General features: G+C 38.4%; 1 protein-coding gene across 4 annotated transcripts in view; it reads left to right on the top strand.

The window, feature by feature from the left end:
- The window catches only part of CDH8 (cadherin 8), a 214,493-nt gene that overhangs the window by 173,464 nt on the left and 22,028 nt on the right, over nt 1-19,001 (top strand). For all 4 annotated transcript variants that reach the window (XM_081963431.1, XM_081963430.1, XM_081963428.1 and 1 more), the window contains 2 exons: nt 9,448-9,569; nt 17,908-18,025. In XM_081963431.1, coding sequence (XP_081819557.1) covers nt 9,448-9,569; nt 17,908-18,025 — 240 coding nt within the window. The remainder of the gene's footprint in view (nt 1-9,447; nt 9,570-17,907; nt 18,026-19,001) is intronic.

Raw genomic sequence — 19,001 nt, 5'->3', positions numbered from 1 at the left:
TATACATTTTGTAATAAAAATGCAGAAGCATGGTTTCAAGGGTGGGTGGATTTTTTTCTTTTGTAATTTCCCCATCTTGCTTGGGACTTCATATTCATTTGCCAAAATTGGGTTTCACCGGAGGTCGGATTCAACCTGTTTGAGCCGCTTCGGGTGAACCAAATGCTAATTTGGAGGGGAACCTTTACCTTTACCTATAAGGCTTGTGTAGGACTCAGGGATGTTGGGGAAAGAGAGAGAGAGAGAGAGAGAGAGAGAGAGAGAGAGAGAGAGAGAGAGAGAGAGAGAGGGAGGGAGGGAGGGAGGGAGATTGAGAGAGAGAGAGAGAGAGAGAGAGAGAGAGAGAGAGAGAGATATTGAGAGGGAGAGATTGGGAGAGAGGGAGGGGGGATAGAGATAGAGGGGGAGGGAGGGAGGGAGAGAGAAAGAGATGACAATAAAGATATTGTCATTTTTTTTTAATTACTATTATTATTCTGAGGGCCAGAGACAGAGAGAGAGACAGAAAGATATACATATAGATATAGATACATGTGCTGAGATAGGGACTTTTCCAAAATTGAGCAATGAAGTAAAATGTTTTCCCCAGAAATGACTTTTTTCTACCCACTGAGAAAGAATTGGAATTCTGAATATGTCACCAAGGTTAGAGAGAATCCCTTTGAAAATGTAGTGGAAAAATATATATTTTCTTTCATTTGGTTTTCCTAAAGCAGAAATGTTAGGGATGGCTTACTGTAGATAGCTGTCATTTGCCCAGTACAACTGGTTTAGTTGGTCTTAAAATTAAATTGGTCAAATTCATGTTGGAGACATAAAACATGTTAATGCTCCACAGAAAAACCCTTAAGTTTCACAAAAAGATTTCCAAAGGATGCTCTTAAAATTAATTAATTATATATATATATATATATATATATATATATATATATATATATATATATATATATATATATATATATATATATATATATATATATATATATATATATATATATATATATATATATACACACATACATACACATACATACATACATACATACATACATACATACATACATATATATTTATATTTATATTTATATTTATTTATTTCTTAGCCGCACCCTCTCCCGAAGGACTCGGGGCGGCGTACAATGAAACATACGAAATAAATATGTGGACAAAACAAACATATAACAGAGACATATACTGAGACATACACAAGAAGGAGGTCGGCTGATAAATAAAAACAATTAAAATACAGTATTTAAAACCCCTAGAAATTAAATATAATTAAAATACCCAGTTAAAAACCCGTCAGGAGCGATATGGTTAGATCAAAGTTGAGCCAGGCCAGCTGCTTGGAATAGGTGGGTCTTAAGCTTAATACGGAAGGAGCGGAGGTCAGAGGTATTCCTAATATCCGGAGGGAGGTCATTCCACAGGGCTGGGCCCGCCACAGAGAAGGCTCTACTCCTAGGCGCCGCCCCACGACATTGTCTAGTGGACGGCACCTGGAGGAGGCCCTCTCTGTGCGAGCGAATTGGTCGCAGGGATGTATGGGGCAGAATACGATCCCGCAAGTAACTAGGTCCTAAGCCATGGAGCGCTTTAAAGATAGTTATCAAAACCTTGAAACGCACCCGATAGACCACAGGAAGCCAGTGCAGCTCGCGCAGGAACGGTGTCACATGGGAGTACCTAGTACTCCCCATAATTACCCGCGCGGCTGCGTTCTGGACCAACTGTAGCCTCCGGGTGCATTTCAAGGGAAGCCCCATGTAGAGAGCGTTACAGTAGTCCAAGCGAGACGTCACCAGCGCATGAGTGACTGTGCGTAAAGCGTCCCGGTCCAGTAGGGGGCACAATTGGCGCACCAGGCGAACCTGGTGGAACGCCCCCCTTGCCACGGCTGTCACATGGTCATCCATGGACAGCCGGGCATCCAGGAGGATGCCCAAATTGCGCGCCCGCTCCACGGGGGCAAGATGAATGCCCCCAATGGCCAATGATGGAATTAATTGGCTGAACCGGGGGGCTGGTACCCACAGCCACTCCGTCTTGGAAGGGTTGAGCTTTATACCGTTTTGGAGCTGAAAGAAGCCATGTAGGCCAGCCAAAGCTTATGGATGTTTTTTTCTAGCCCTCTTTTAGTAACTGCCTCATTTAGTGACTATTTGCAGTTGTGACCTTGACGAAAAAGTAATTTTGCAACATATCCTTGCACTTATTATCTTCACTGGTCTGTAAATCAAATTAAAACTGAAGTAAGATCATAAACACAGTGGGAAATTCACTTGGCAACTTTTTCCTTAATGACTGAGTTGCTGGTCCCAGTCGTGATCATTAAATGAAGACTTCACTGGACAAGGCATACCCAATTCCTGCAACTGTTCTCCGTATGTTTTAGCCTTCAACCCCCCCAATCATCTTTGTCACTCTTTCTGCACCCTTTCCAGAGTCTCAACCTCTTTGTTGATATTGCAGTGGCCAAAATTGTATGCAATATTCCAAGTGTGGTCATACCGATCCATTATTAAGTGGTAATATCACTTCTTGTGATCTTTATTCTATCCCCTTGTTAATACAGCTCCGGACTGCATTGGGTTTTTTGGCAGCTGCAGCACATTTATATTGTTTTATTAAGTGGTTGGCTTCAAGTGACTTTTTGTTTAAAGTTTAGAAGAAGCCAATCGGAATTGTTACCAGGCACCAAATATTGCTCCAGGAGAACTTGGACAAGTCCATATGTTGATATTGGCAATTAGCCTGATTAAATAGTTATTAAAAAAAAAGAGTAAGAATCTCAAGTATGAAGCTGTGTAATGTTTCAGAAGTATATATAAATGTCTTTGTGTGAGCAACAGGGAGAAAATAATCTTACTTTCAGTATTGTCTAAAGATGAGGAAGAAATGGAGGTCGTGACAGATTTTATTTTCCTGGGCTCTAAGATCACCGCATATGGGGACTGAGCCAAGAAATTAAAAGACACTTGCTCCTGGGGAGGAAAGCTATGGCAAATCTAGACAGCATACTAAAAAGCAGAGACATCACCCTGCCAACAAAAGTGTGTATAATAAAGGCTATGGTTTTCCCAGTTGCAATGTGTGGCTGTGAAAGCTGGACCATAAGAGAGCGCCAAAGAATTGAGGCCTTTGAACTATGGTGCTGGAGAAGACTCCTTGGACTGCAAGGTGATCTTTCACCTTCTACAAATTATTGTATTTTTTTTAGCAAATTACAGAATAATGTTATCTTCACTTGAAAAGATTAGAATGTTCCAGATTGGTAACTTGTTGAGTAAATTGTGATCAACGTAGAACAAGAAGGACCTACCAAGTTATCTTACATGTGATGTTCAAAACCAAATGTTTTGTTGAAAATCAAATTGAGGCTCTAAAAAAGAGAAGGAAAGGGAGGGGAGAGAGGACATGGGTATTTTTACTGAATTAATAATAAAATGATTTTTTTAATGATAAAGACCAATGAAAGAGGAAAAAATTAGGTATTTTGTAATTCCATTACCATCTTTATTACTTTTTTTTCTGAAAAAAAAAACTATTTATATGGTCTTCTTTAATAGGTAGTTAGACATTTGAAGCTGGTGTTTTCAGATTCAAAGCTAGCATTTAATCCTTTCCATCACGTTTCAGATGAATAATACATTTAAATATCCATTCAGTCAAGATATGGATGAGCATATGTATGAAATATATATATGCACACATATCTACTAAACACAACTGGCTGTGCTATAAATCCATCTGTTATTTTACGTAGCAGGCATGGACAATGGCTATTTCTGATTAAAGCAAAGATTTTTTTCAAAGCAAAGTAATTGTTCCTTTATTATCTTCAAACTGAATCATTAGATCAAAAAGAAATAAATGTTTCATTTTCTTGTCACAGTTTATTTTCCTGATTTGGGGGCGTAGGTAGGTAGTAATGCCAATATGTTTGAGATGTGACTCTAATGCTTTCTGACATTTTGTGGTCTATTAAGCAATCATTTTTTTTTTTTTTAGAAAAGAAAAGTTTCAGGGAAACAAAGCTATATATTGTATGATCTCTTTAAGTGTTGAGACCATCTAAATGCCATTGATTTTGCTGGAGAGAATTAGGCTCCTTCTCCTGCTTTCTCCTTTTGAGATCAATAGATATAAAAACATTCAGGTTTGGCTCGTTTCCTCCTTTCATACAGTTCTTAAAGCACATGCAGAAGAGGCAATAAAGGATGCATTCAACAGATATAGTACTTCACTTTCCAATCAATTTGTCTGCAGAATACTTTACCCTTTTCTTGGATTTAACATCTTGGATCCCCCCCCTTAATGCATTTTTTTAAATCAACACTTTCGCATTTTTAGATCATTTCAAAATCTGCTTCACTTTGTCATATTTTTCCATAGCTGCTTTTTCCAAAAGGCAAGTGGAGTTTCTTGGTGTTTTCTTTGAAAATATTTCGCTTCTCATCCAAGAAGTTTTGTCAGTACAGAAGAAAGTTTGTCCTTCAAGATTTTTGTGACATAAATATCCACTTCTCTTGGGTATCCTAACCATGCACATTTGATAGAACGCTCTCTATCTATGCCACATGCCAACAAGTAAATCAGTTAAGGCAGGGGTCAGCAAACTGCGGCTTTGGAGCCGCATGTGGCTCTTTCCTCCCTCTGCTGTGGCTCCGTCACCGGTCAGTGCCACAATTTTGAGAGGAGCTTCCGGTGGGGGAGGGGGAGAGAAGCACAGTGTGCCAGGAGAAGACTCTACGGCAAGGGGAGGGTTTTCCAGTTGTCTCCACAATTGATAGGGCTTTCGGTTATGACAGGTAGAGGAAAAAGTATGCCATGCTAGGAGGAGACTCCATGGTGGGGGAACTGAACTTCCGGTCAGCTCCAGAATTGAACAGGGGGCTTCTGGTGTTTTCTTTTCTGTGGGAAATGGGTCCAAATGGCTCTTTGAGTGTTTAAGGTTGCCAATTCTTGAGTTAAGGAATATTAACTACCCAGAGAACTGAAAAAGGTTCCAGTCGCCTAGCATCTTCTCATAAGAATGGCAGGCCGATATGTGCAAAACTTGGCAAGGAGTCTCGGAGAGTCACGAACTCAATTAAGCCAACTAATTGTCTCCCGCAAACTCCACTCCCCTTGCGCTCCTCTTTGATTTCCTCTGGGAGAGGCCATTCACCATCCACCTGTGGCCATACTCCCAAGTCGACCCTTGTTCCTTAGCTGTTCCCTTCATCTGGCAGCTCTGTGCACGTGCACATCGGGGACATGCTCCAGCTGTTTGTCTGCTATTATATTTCCCTAAAGGAGAAACATGCTCTTGGAAAGCAGCTCCCATCTTTGTTAATAGCCCCAGCAGGACTGGGCTAGCCTACCTACAAGACAATTAGACCTTCAGCTCCAGGGTGGTGGGTTTAAGACATGGCCCTCCAGGACATAATAGGATTATCTATTAGCAGATCTCACCACATGGCACTACCAAGCCCCCTTCATTGCATCACCCAGCAAGGGTCAACCAAGGCTCATCTCAGACAACCTCAGCTATGACCTCTGAATAGCCCCCTGGGAGTCTGATGACCAATAGAATGCATTTCTTGCACAGGAACAGGAAGCTCAAGGGCAAGGCCCAAGAGAGGGTATAAATACTTCTCTCTCTCTCTCAGCTCCATGTGGTCAGCTGCCCAGGACCTCAAACCCATGTGGTCCTGTCCATCAATAAACCATCTTTCCAATCAGCCTCCATGTTTCCAGTGTCTTTCTCCCCACTTGGAACTGAACCAGATGGATATTTCTTCCAACACCAGGAAGCTGCATATAGATGACTGCTTTGCTTTACATGCTCTGGACTTCATATCTGGTGGGGAACCTTCAGACTGGACCTCATAGATTTTTTTTTAATGACGCCTCAGCATTGGTGCAATTATAAATCTTAAATACTCTGCAACTTAGGAAATGAAGAATGAAAAATCCACCTTTGCCTGTCTACCTCCAGTTCACCTATCGATCCCTCACATAGTAAACGACCTTGGCAGATATATGTCACCTCGTGAAGGTGAATCAAGAAAAACTCGGAGAGTCACTAATCAGACTTGTAGATTGCTCGGCTGCCACTGTTTATAGATTTTCAGCCTCTTGTCCTTTGAAAGCTATCCAAAATCATTTACACTGGAGGCAGTGTGCCCACCGAGCGCTTATTAAATGAAGTAGGTGTTAAATGTCAGAAATGCAATAACCATTCTTTTAAATTCCACCTATTCCGGTCCCAAATGAGATCTGTATTAGTGCATTTTAAATACAATTTCAGTATTCGGATAGGTTACAATTTGACCACAAATGCAGTTAGATACTGAGTTTTGGGTGAATATGAATAGGATTGATTTCACATGTAGCTAGTTATAATCATCTATGCAAACTCTGGGATGTGTAGGAGTGAGAGGGCTGATTTTGCTCCTTTCCTCTGTTTTGATGATTTTAGTATGACCTCTGTCTCGTTCTTCGTGCATTCCGAGACCAGTAGCACAATCTCTAGAATAATAGTTTTCAGTATTTTTAGATTTGTAGTACTTTCAGTCTTTTTGGTTTTTACAAAAGTCAAGTTTTCAGCCCTGTATTTTTCAACACTTTGCATTCATTTGCTTTTCCAATCACCCTTTGCATTACCAAACCCAGGGATTCATTAAACACTGCTGCTCTCCTGCAAAAAAACACTTGTAGGAATATATAAGTTTTTAGCTCTATACAAATGCAGTTCTGTGCATTGTTAAAACAGCATAGGAAAGAGAGTTTAATGGAGAAAAACCTGTCCGTATATCTCGTCTTGTATTGTTTTCTTGTATAAATCAGAAGAAGGATAATAGGGGTATTAAGTTCACCGACGAAGGAAATAAATGTAGGAAATTCTGAATGCAGAATGTTTTTCCTAAGGCACAAAAATATATTGTGATTTATCTACTTGTATGTTTTTTAAAAGACAATAATGTTGTCCCTAAAGACAGTTTATCATTGTTAGTAAATTCTGCTGCAACCACTTATTATAAAGAAAGGTATCTTGTGAAACGATCAAAAATAGCAACCTGGACCACTTGTGACAGCACTCCAGAAGCTGTTTGCCACTGTTTGTTTCTCTTGTTTTACCTTAAAATGAGTGTGGATATGAACTAGGATAGTACTTAAAATACTATATAGCTGTGATGGCGAACCTGTGGTACATGTGCCACAGGTGGCACATGGAGCCATTTCTTAGGCACACAAGCTCCATGCGCATGCTGGCAAGCTGATTTCGGCCTTCATTGTTGGCCATTTTCCCCCTCCGGAGGCTTCAGGGAAGCCTACTGAAGCCTCGGGGGGGGGGGGGGCAGAAAACAGCCCTAATTTGGGAATGGACTTCTGGGTTGCCTGCAGGATCATTTTTCTCCCTCTGGAAACTTCAGGAGGCTTCCCTGAAAAAATGGGTAAACCGTGCCATCATGCACCAAAAGCAAGGGGAGGATGGGGGGGGGGGGGTTGCCCAAGCAAGTGCGGGGGGTCATGTGCGCAGGGGTGACATTAACAAATCACAAGGCTATCATTGAAAGAACTAGTTCTAGGTAGCATCTTACAACTTCTCATTATGGGAGGACACTCAATGTAGGGTTTCTGTTGATCTTTCACTCTGAAATAAAATATATATATATATAATAATGTTTATGTATTTCATGAACAAAACTTAGACTTAGATCTTCCCATGTTGTGTAACATATCAGGCAGCAATGAATCAAAATTTTATGAGCAAAAGGAGCGAAGAAATTTTTTTTAAAAAACCAATTTTCAGCTGTGTCTTAAGTAATCTTCTTGGTGTGTCCATCTTGACAATTTCTGTACTCAATAGGTTTTTTCTCTTAGTGAGTTTAGCAAATTATATAGATTGTTTAATGAATTATTTTCCAGTTTCTAAGAATAATAACTGTAGGATTCGTGTTTGTGGTTCAGATGAAAGACAAACATTTGGGACCAGCCACAAGAGACATAAATGATTTCCTCAGAAGCTTATCTAATTAATTGCATTTCAGTACAACGTCTCTAAAATTTGAACTGCCAATTGTTCTGTTAATTTAGATAAAAGGAAATCTTGAGTGCTTAAATGTGACACTTGGCACTGAAAATTCAATGCTCTGTGTGTGTGTGTGTGTGTGAGTGTGTGTGTATTTGTGATGTTCTGAATATTCAGCTTGCATGTAACTGAATCTTACCCTGATGAGAACTTACATTGTTTTTGTGTGTTCAATGTATACTAGGGGTGTCAAACTCGATTTCATTGAGGGCCTCATCAGTGTTATGTTTGACCTTGGGAGGCAGGGTTCTTTATATAGTTTGGTAAGCAGTTGACATACTGACAAAAGCTAGCTGGTTTATTCTTATGGAATTGTACAAATACAACATTAACTTGCACCCAAATATATGGAATAAATGTATACCATTCTATTGTATCTTCAGCAAATTGTCACATTCAGAGTCTGATTTTTTTCAAGGAGAAGACCCCCAAATGTTATTTCTAAGGAACAATTATAAACTAAAAAAGACTGATTGGGTGGTCTCTGTTTTGAAAATTAACTGTAAGAAATAAAACAGGATGTATATATATATATATATAAGCAAACACACATAGGAACCAGGCAATGAATTAAGAGAAGTGTGATAAATTGTAGTTATAAATGTGGGTCAGACTTTTGCCTCCTCTGTGCATAATTTTCATGAGTTCAAAAGCCCACTTCTGTATCAAATAAATCAACCCGAGAATATTCCGACTACCTTGAATAAGTAGGAGATATTCTTTGTCCTTTTCTTTTTAATGATTCCCCTCAACTTCTATTATTTACGCTTTCCATATTTTAGAACCCTCCTGCTGGATTTTTTTTAACCTTTCTCTCCCTCCCTCTCTTTCTCTCCCTTTCTCTTTCACTCCCTCCTTCCCTCTATTCCTTTTCCCCTTTCCTTTTCACTGTTGAAATAATAGATGTGCAATCAGGTCAGCTAATAGAGTAAAATGAGAAAGGTAAGAATGAAAATAAATCTTGGTTGCTTACAGCCTCTCTTCTCCCAAACAGAATGCCCTTTATCAATAAAACAATGCAAACTTCATCAGAAAGAATACATCTACCAATTTAATCCAAGATCTTCATCAACCTAATCTCCAGCAAAAGCTGTTTTCAGTAGCAATTTATTTGCTCTCTCTCTCTCTTTTTCTCTCTCCTTTGTTAAATACTACCCTTTTCTTTATCTTCATTTCTTTCCTGCTCCAATTTGGAATCAATCAGCCCAATTATTAGAACTAGAAAAGGTTCATTGAGCTTTCAGCACAAAAAATGTATATCTACCTTGGGCCCTGGATGTCATTAGTAGTATGGTATGAAGTGTGCTTACCTTTCTCTTTTCTCTTTTCTTTTTGTCCTCCCCTCTGCTGTGTTTTTCTTCTCTTAGGAAATCCTAGTCAAATATCTCGAGTACCCGTTGCTATCAAAGTTCTTGATGTAAATGACAACGCTCCTGAACTTGTGTCCGGGAATGAAGCCTATTTATGCGAAAATGGAAAAACTGGAAAAGTAAATATGCCTTGTTTCTCCAACCTTTCTGTCTCTTTCTCTGTCTCTGTCTCTCTCTCCTCTCTGTTTCTGTGTCTCTCTCTGTCTGTCTGTCTCTCTCTCTCCTCTTGATTGCCTCTCTGTTGATCTGGTTTGATGTGAAACTGGCTCTACTCCATTCAAATTTGTCCTCTCTTTAGTAATAGCAGGTCCTGGCCATTTGTGTCACTCAGTGGTTTAGAGAACCAATGTGAAATATCTATGGAGAGTCTCAATTATCTAGGCCATGGTTGTCTGAAAGGTGCTTTTTTTCAAAAGGTAACTGCAAACACTCACCAAATGTCTATAGAGACTATCATTCAGGAAGACCCATAATGTTGGAGTATGTTGAATGATACAATAGATCCTTATCTCCTAGAACAGTGGGTCCTGGCCATTTGTGTCACTCAACGGTTTAGAGATCCAATGTGAAATATCTTTGGAGATTCTCAGTCATTCAGACCATGGTTGTCTCTAAGTGGCTTTTTTCAAAAGGCAACCGGACTTTCTTTGTTTTTCCTTGAAGCTGTTTCACTTCTCAAGCTTCTTCAGCTCCTACATAATTTCAGAACTGTAGAAGTTTCTTGGATGAAAAGCAAAACTTCTTCAAGGAAAAACAAAGAAAGTAGAGTTTAAAGAAAAAACCTTTGGGCCAATGTGGAATAGTGTATTGAAAGTTAAAATCTTGGACTTGAGAGATCCAAGATTCATCCTTCAGTCAGGAAAGCTGAAAAGGGTGACTTTCGTTCCCTACCCAATCCGACAGAGGACTTGTGAAAAGCTTGGGGAAGTGATTACTCTATAAGTCACCTTAAGATCCTAGAGGAAAGCAAGAATATAAATCTAATACATAAACCCTATAACACTTTTCCCATCTTGGAATTCTCTGGTGTATTAGATTCCTAATCCTGTCACTTTTAGAATGCAGCTGCCTTGGAATTATGGAAGTTCATATTCAACATAAGTGATGGAGAAAATGCTTCTTTCCAGATGAGTTGTTTGATCAGATGGCCATGCAAAAACTCACCAAATGTCTATAGTGACCATCATTCAGGAAGACCCATAATGTTGGAGTGTGTTGAATGATATAATAGACCCTTATCTCCTAGAACAGGGGTCACCAACCAGTGTGGTCTGCGAGAAAATGTTGGTGCTTGGCAGAAAAATTATTTGCATTTTTTATATTGCACTAAATACTATTTATCTTTTTAAAAAGTTCATATTAGTGGTCCACGGAATTTTAAAAGTATGAATTTAGTGGTTCCTGAGATCCGAAAGGTTGGTGACTCCTGTCCTAGAAAGTGACATACAACATGGGACAAATAATTTTATAATCCATGGGTGGCAGAAATCCACAGCTTTCTATATACCTGATTTACTTTTGAGCAGTGACATTTTAATTTAAATAAACAGCAACTGACAGCATGTCACTTAAAGTTGTTAATCCAACTAATTTTATGCCTTGTGGGGTTTGGCATTAAAATCACCATTTACCAAAACAGCTTGCTTGATAATAGAGTCTGAATTTCCAAGCAGTTCAAACAAACAAACAAACAAACAAACAAGTATCACTTTGAATAAAAGAGGATGTATGTAACTCAGGGTTGAAGTGTGGGTCCTTGCTGGTCTCTGAGCTTGGTTTCTTGAAGACATTTCATTACCCAACAAGGTAAAGAGAGCAAGCCCCATTCCATTCTAGCACTGATGACATTATCTAGTTGGGTAATAAAATGTCTGTAAGAAAACCACCTAGCTCAGCAAGCACCAAGGACCCCCCACAAGTAATGGATTTGGAAGGAAAGAAATATCTTCAGTTGGCAATGATAGGCTGAGAATTTCAGTGTATAATTTTGATGATGAAAGGAAAACATAGCTGAGAGAAGAAGGCAGAGAATGGATAGAGAGTTCTTAAAGGAAGGGCAGGCATATAACTAAGATACTAGGCTAGGGCTTCCCAAAACTTTTACTTCATTATCCATTACATACATCAGAAAATACTTTTTATTTAAACATCCACATTGTGATTGGATTTGGATTACGTGCATCGATACCTAAAGAAAAAAACACTTTTATCCAATTTGGGAAAATGTATCCAGATTTGAGAAGCACTACATTAGGCTAAAAAGTAAACGTCTTCAAAGAATGGATGAAGAAGGAAAAAAAAAAAACAGATGGAAATGGATAGAAAGGATGGATTTTCCAAAAGGAAAATCACACAACTTCTTAGGCTAGAACACATCTTGGTAAACCACTTAATATTTAATATTGTATACCAACTTCAATAAATCTCGGAACATCTATATTAGTTTTACAAGGCGAAGAATCCCTTCTTAATCCTGAATTAAAACCAACACTGATACACTGAAACCAGCAACCTTAAAATGCAGTTGAAATTATGCAAATTCAGGGTTTAAAAAAAATCAACTTCCGTGCCAAAGAAGTAAAAACATTGAACTTCCTAACCTATCTCTTCGTCACTGTAATTAACCCTGCCCTCTTTTGCAGTTTTCTGCTGCTCTTTTGGATTGCTTAAAAAAAAAAGAATTTGGAAATGGCAGGGTCGTGATTACTATAATCTAGCAACCGGGATGTGACCCTTTATGTTCCAGGCTCATGAAACATAAACCCAAGCTATGCATATCTGGGATTCGAAGTTTTTTAGGACTATGAATGTGTTTCTGAGCTTTTTTTTTTTAAATAACAATTTTTTATGTAGCTATACACACATCTGTTCTGACCGAGGCTTCCTAAGAGCATGAAGCAAACCCCTTGTCCCAACAAAAACCCCTTTTATTAATTTACTGTGAATTCTGCTAATTCACATCCAGCAAAGTCTTCCATGGGAGGATTTACAGTCACAGACCTTATCTGGCTTGGAGAGCTGACAGGCCAATATCTGCAGAACGTGGCAAGGAGTCTTAGAGAGTCACGAACCAATTAAGCGAGCTAATTGTCTCCTGCAAACTCCACTCCCCTTTCGCTCCTCTTTTCTTTTCTCTGGGAGGGGCCATTCATCATCCACCTGCGGCCTCACTCCCAAGTCGACCCCTGTTCTTTAGCTGTTCCCTTTGTCTCGCAGCTCTGCACATGTGCACACTGTGAATAGGCTCCAGCTGTTTGTCTGTCTCACTGATGTCTGACTCTGAAGGCAGCTGATAACTGGCATACCGCCCTGGTCTCCTCTCTGCCTCCGACACAGAGCCCTCATCAGAGCCTTCCCCAGACTCCAGGACTGGCCCATGTTCCTCCCCAACCCTCCTCATTGCCTGAATCTGCTGCCAGATCCTCTGGCTGCTGATGGGCCACAACACTACTCTTGGAAAATACTTATTCAATTATAGATGCTTTCCTTAGTCTAAATCTGAATTCCCCAGATTCTTTGAAGCTAAATCTCTATCGTATAACATGAAGGACAAATGCACTCACTGAATACATTTACACATTTGCAGGTTAACTTACAGCTAAGTTAAATTGAGTTTGAATCACCTCGAGGGAGCTGATTACATCTCAACCTCTTAGAAAACCTGATTTGCAGTCTGTAAATATATGGGGTAAACTAGCTGGTGCAGTTCATTTCTCCATGTGTTCTATTTTGAATCCTGCTATAATTGAGAATGGCAACAACGGCTGCCAGTGATATGAATGAATACATTGAAAACTGTTGATATACAACATTGCAAGATAAATTCTTTATGCTTTTATTCCAAATTTGTAACAGTTGACTGCTCAACGAGAATCTGCTGAAAAAGCATATTGCGTTGCATTGGGTGTTCTTTACACAACTTTGCAGACTTAGACACCATCCTTGTTTCTCCTCATTAGTCTAATATTAATTAATTTAATTAGTCACCAGTTGGGAAAGAAAACTGCTAGAGAAGAGTCATCAAACCCCTTATCTGAATAGGGAGAAAAGTTAAACTGAGCCAAAAATATCCTGTATTCAAGAACACTCACTTGTATAAAATATCATTTCTTATCTTCTAAGACACTGTACTCTATCCCAACTCAATTCTGTTTTAAAGGATATCAGATAATATGTACTATGACGCTCCTTTAAATTGAGGGGGAGATGCTTGATATAAAATATTCTTATCTCACAATAAAGGGGAAGATGAGTTCCACACATGCTCCTTCTGGTGTCTAGAGATTTATTTATTATTTATTACATTTATATTTATTCCACCCATCTTGCTGTTTTAGCGGGTTTTCGTAGCTTACAGAAGGACAACTACAGATCCTCTAATGTCCTTTTCTGTTAGTTGCTATATCAGATTTTTTAAATTAGTTCATAATATAAAATACAATAGAAGATAATAGGAAAACAGGAGAAGGAAAGGGGAGGGGGGAAGAAAAGATTTTGAGTTCCAACTCTCTTTAGTGCAGCAGAATAAGATAACAGCATCAAATCTCAACTTATTATTTTTGCATAATACTATAAAATAGCCAATTCTACAACAACAATTCGAATCCCTAGTGTAGGTCTCTTGCATGAGCAAGGGGTTGGACTAGATGACCTCCAATGTCCCTTCCAACTCTGTTACTGTCAAAATTCTCCAAGAATGTTGAGGCCTCATTTTGATTTGGAGTAGCACAAGAGGGTTTGACTTCCCCAAAGTGGGCGGTACAGAAACAAGGAATTGAGCTAGACTGAAGCCCAAACTTTCAGTTTACGTTAAATTTTAAGTGCAGTAACTATGGTTATTTCTGATTTATTCTCTTTTTCATTAAGCTAATTCAGTTGGAGGCAATATTAAGAGATGCTCTGAATGCTGCAAAAAAGATGATTGTGTGAATTCTCCTGATCAGGCTGGCAGATCCTCAATTCTATACTAAAGTATGTTGTTGTTGTTAGTTGTGAAGTTGTGTCCGAACCATCACGACCCCATGGGCATCGTTCCTCCAGGCCTTCCTGTTATCTACCATCCTCTGGAGTCCATTTAAGCTCACGCTGACTGCTTCAGTGACTCCATCCAGCCACCTCATTCTCTGCCGTCCCCTTCTTCTTTTGCCCTCAGTCTTTCCCAGCATTAGGATTGTCTCCATTGAGTCCTTGCTTCTCATTAGGTGGCCAAAGTATTTGAGTTTCATCTTCAGGATCTGGCCTTCTAAAGAGCAGTCAGGGTTGATCTCCTCTAAGTTGACCGGTTTGATCACCTTGCAGTCCAAGGGACTCGCAGGAGTCTTCTCCAGCACCATAGTTGGCCTCAATTCTTTGGCGCCCAGCCTTTCTTATGGTCCAACTTTCACAGCCATACATTTCAACTGGGAAAACCATAGCCTTGACTATACACATTTTTGTTGGCAGGGTGATATCTCTGCTTTTTAGTATGCTGTCTAGATTTGCCATAACAGAAGATATAAAGTATAGATCTCCAAAAATAGGCTATGTATTATTTGATCTTGAACCAGTTGTTGGCTTCTTAACTTGTCCAACTCTCCTTCCACCCATTTCATGCCCTCATCTCAAGCTTAACATTGCTTCTTCTCATCTACCCTCTTCTATATGTTGGCTAGTGGTTGGAATGCCCAAATTCTGATGGGTAATCTAATTCAAAGACAGAAGACAATTACCTTCCACATTGCCACTAGTCAATTTCACTGGTCTTTTGAAAATGCTGTGATTACCACCTTAGGAGACATAAATCAGAAGAGCACATAGAACAGAAACCGATACCAGGCACTTAAACCTCTACAAATTAAAGAAAGAAAGAAAAATGTAAACCCATTCTCTGAAAACTGAAAATAGAAGCTGTGTTGTACATTTATCTACAGGGATGTTTTGTTTTGCTTTGCTTTTTAGGAAACTATCACTCTCAATGTGATACTGGTTAAATCCATTAAGATTTAAGATATGCTCTAGTATTTCCCTGTGTGAGGGAAAATATACTGCAAAGAAAGGGCTTTGTCTGTGCAGAAATTAACACAGTGCTGGAATTTGCCTTGAAAATTCTGAAAAGAAGTTGTCCCACCCCACCCCATGAAAGAGGCCTCGGTACTTGTACTTTCTTTTCAGAATACTTGAAAATGTCTTTTGAATTTCTCATTGAAAACTTAGAACTTAATTATGAACTGGGGAAAGATGCAACTGCAATGGTGTTGTTTTTCTGTTACATAACTTTTTCACCATTATACTTGTGTTTGCCCACACTTAGTGAGTCAATGTGTCATGAATGAGGGTGGAGTGCATCTCAGCTACATTTTGAATCACTTATGAAAATCAAACATGTGAAGGACATTTTTTTAGCTTCATCTAGTTTTTCTTCAGAAAATAAAAACTTCTTCAGAAAAACGTATTGTTTTTTTATGTTTTTCAAATGTTTTTCAAAAGAAAGAAGAAGATTCTCAAGGATAATGGGTATTCTTGAATTTATTTATGTACCTTTTTTATATGGTTATCTCTGTACAATAAAAACAATTATCCTTTCATTGGCCAAGTATGGTCTGTGCACTCACTAGGCATTTTGATCAAGGAATAATCCACAGCCAATGTGATTCCGTCCTTAGAAGTGATAAAATATGGAGTTTGTAAAGGGACACCAGAGACATTTTGCTCATCCCTTCATTAAATCAAAGCTGTACAGTCATTAAAATTTGCTATGATAAACAGAGTGCTAGGCTGGGATCAGGGAAATCCAATTTCAAAGCAATGTTTGCTCATAGAGAATACTGGGTGACAGCCATCCCATTTTCTCACCCTAAACAATCTCACCAGATTGTTGTCAGGCTAAAATTAGGTGATCTTTCCCTTCCCACCAACTTCATCCTTACTGTTACTGTTACTGATTCCCAAACTTTTTCTTCAAAAAGATTGCTAGACTGAGATCTGAGGGCCCGTAAATAAGTCAGATATTGGGCATGTAGCATCTAGGGTGCTACATGTGAATCTCATAGATGTGATGTGTTATGCCCCACAATTAAACAGAAGCTTCTGTGTGTCTTTACATGGCCCAAATAACATGAAATCAACCAATGTTTGGTTTTCTCACCTAAACTATTAACAGACTTTGGATAAGAATGACAAAAGCTTGCAATTCAGTAATCTCTTGTGAGATTTTGAAATCTAGAACTCCTAAGAAACCAGAATAAAGCCAATAAAGTCCTTATCGAGTGACATTATGATTAACAAACAAAATTCCACTTACTGATGCACCCAAGTCAGGTTGAGCTATTTTTGTTTTGTTTTGTTTTGTTTTCCCTTTCTGTATGTGATTGTACATTATTGCAAAGTGGGCATGACAAATTTACCATAACTATACTGGAAAACACAGCCATCTTTGTTCTTTATGTTTTTGCTGATCCACGCATAAGCGTTATAAGCAATGGGATTAAAGTGTTGGCATAGTGAAACAGTCTATGGTGTTTCTGTAGACACACAAAATCCACAGGTTAAATATTCACAATGGTGTAACTGATGGGGAATGTATATTTCTCACTTTTCTGTGCTAATTTAGCATGGACAAAAAAAATTGATAAATGCTTAGTCTCTGAGCAGGAAGAGAACTTAACTAAATATATTCTAACATGCAATGCAATATAGCTCAAATTACACATCCTAAGTATAGTCTTAAAAACACTTTAAAAAACACCAGACACACAGGACACAGGAGGGGCCGGAGCTCTGCCAGCGGGGGGAGATGGGGCGACACCAAGAAAAACCAGATCACAAAAATGAGTAAGAAAACTTGCTTGACATAAGTTGACCGAATTTATTAATTGAACTTATATGCTGACTATATGTAACTTTTTAGTAATGAAATTTTCCGCAAATGTATACTTTGAGTATGGAGGGAGGGGACACCTACCACACATTGCAACCGTCAAAATTTGTACTTATCCACTACCTTTTTCCTTGTAATTTTTTTTAAAAAACCAATAAAACGTTGTTTAAAAAAAACACTTTAAAAAGTTATATTTGTATCAAAAGGAATTACTTTGAAGTCAAACAGTAAAACTGAGAACCATTTAAGTCCATGGGATAATTAAGCATTTGCATGTATTTCACCACTGAAATCAAGACCAATTAGTATCACTATTTCCTGTCTCCATTATTCTCCAAAGCTTGGAAATATAACACCTTAGAGTAATTTTTTTTTTATCCTGGAAAGAATTATCGTGACTCTCCCATATTAACATTTAACATATTTTCTTCAGGGAAAAAAAAAACCCTGATCCCTAGGACAATATTATATCCCTTGAATGTTAATAAGAGAAAGTTCTGACATTAGAGGAGATGAATTGCACACAATTTTGTCAGTTTCTAGCCAATATTATGCTGAACATACCAGATTTATGTGTAAATGTGTTTGTTTTTCTGTTTTAGGTCATTCATACCATGAGAGTAATTGACAAGGATGATCCCAAAAATGGACACTATTTTGTTTATAACCTTCCGTCTGAACTGGCCAACAACCCTAATTTTACAATTAAGGAAAATGAAGGTAAATATATTTCTTTATTTTTATCCCATCTTTAATAATAATATTAATGTGGGGAAAAGTTGGTACCTTTTACTGTGTTCATTGCTTTGTTTTGCTAATGTTTTTAATGTCATTCTCTGTTTTATCGTGAGCATTTGCCTTTAATTTTTATGACACGGTCAATGTTTGTTTTCAAAGTATCTTGATGAGATAGGTAGGTAGGTAGGCAGGTAGGCAGGCAGGCAGGCAGGCAGGCAGGCAGGCAGACAGACAGACAGACAGACAGACAGATGTTTACATCAGTGATGGGTTCCAGATGGATGGATGGATATGTGTGTATATGAGAGGGGGGGAGAGAGAGGGGGGGGAGAGAGAGAGAGAGAGAGAGCATTAAAGTTAGACATAGGGAAATATAGAGCTATAAAGATATATATGATACATTGGAAAACAGCAAATTATGGACACAATAATTATTTCACAGCAACATATTGCAGATTTTTATATTGTAGTATATTTGTTGCTCTTTTTGATATAACAGTGATTATTTGTATACATTATGGCATATTTCTTCACGGACAAAGTAATATTGACTTCACGTTTAACAAGGAGTGAAATTATTTCCAGTTGTACATTTTGGTGCTGTCCTACAAGACACTCCTTCTGAATTCTGACTTAACGATAATAAACATCAATTTCGGAATAGGAAGTTTCCTGTAGTTTCTGTTTTGATTTATTTGCCTCTTCCAACCTTCAATAGATACTACATATGTTTAAAGAAATGAAACTGGAACTAAGATAAAGTTTCTGGATAGATTCTTTTTTCTTAGATTCATTTTCCTGGAACTATTTGAAAATAGTTTGCAAAAAAAAAAAAATGGAAATGGCCAGATAAAATTGCAGACCAAGCTGAAAAGCCTTTTTGAAATCACAATTTATTCAAGATTTGAAAAGCCTTTAAATGTTCCCTACTAATTGTGATGACCTTGGCATAAAATAA

The sequence above is a fragment of the Natrix helvetica genome (genome assembly GCF_964273705.1).
Source record: "Natrix helvetica genome assembly, chromosome: 10".
Classification (NCBI taxonomy): Eukaryota; Metazoa; Chordata; class Lepidosauria; order Squamata; family Natricidae; genus Natrix; species Natrix helvetica.
This window is presented reverse-complemented; position numbering and strand designations above follow the sequence as displayed.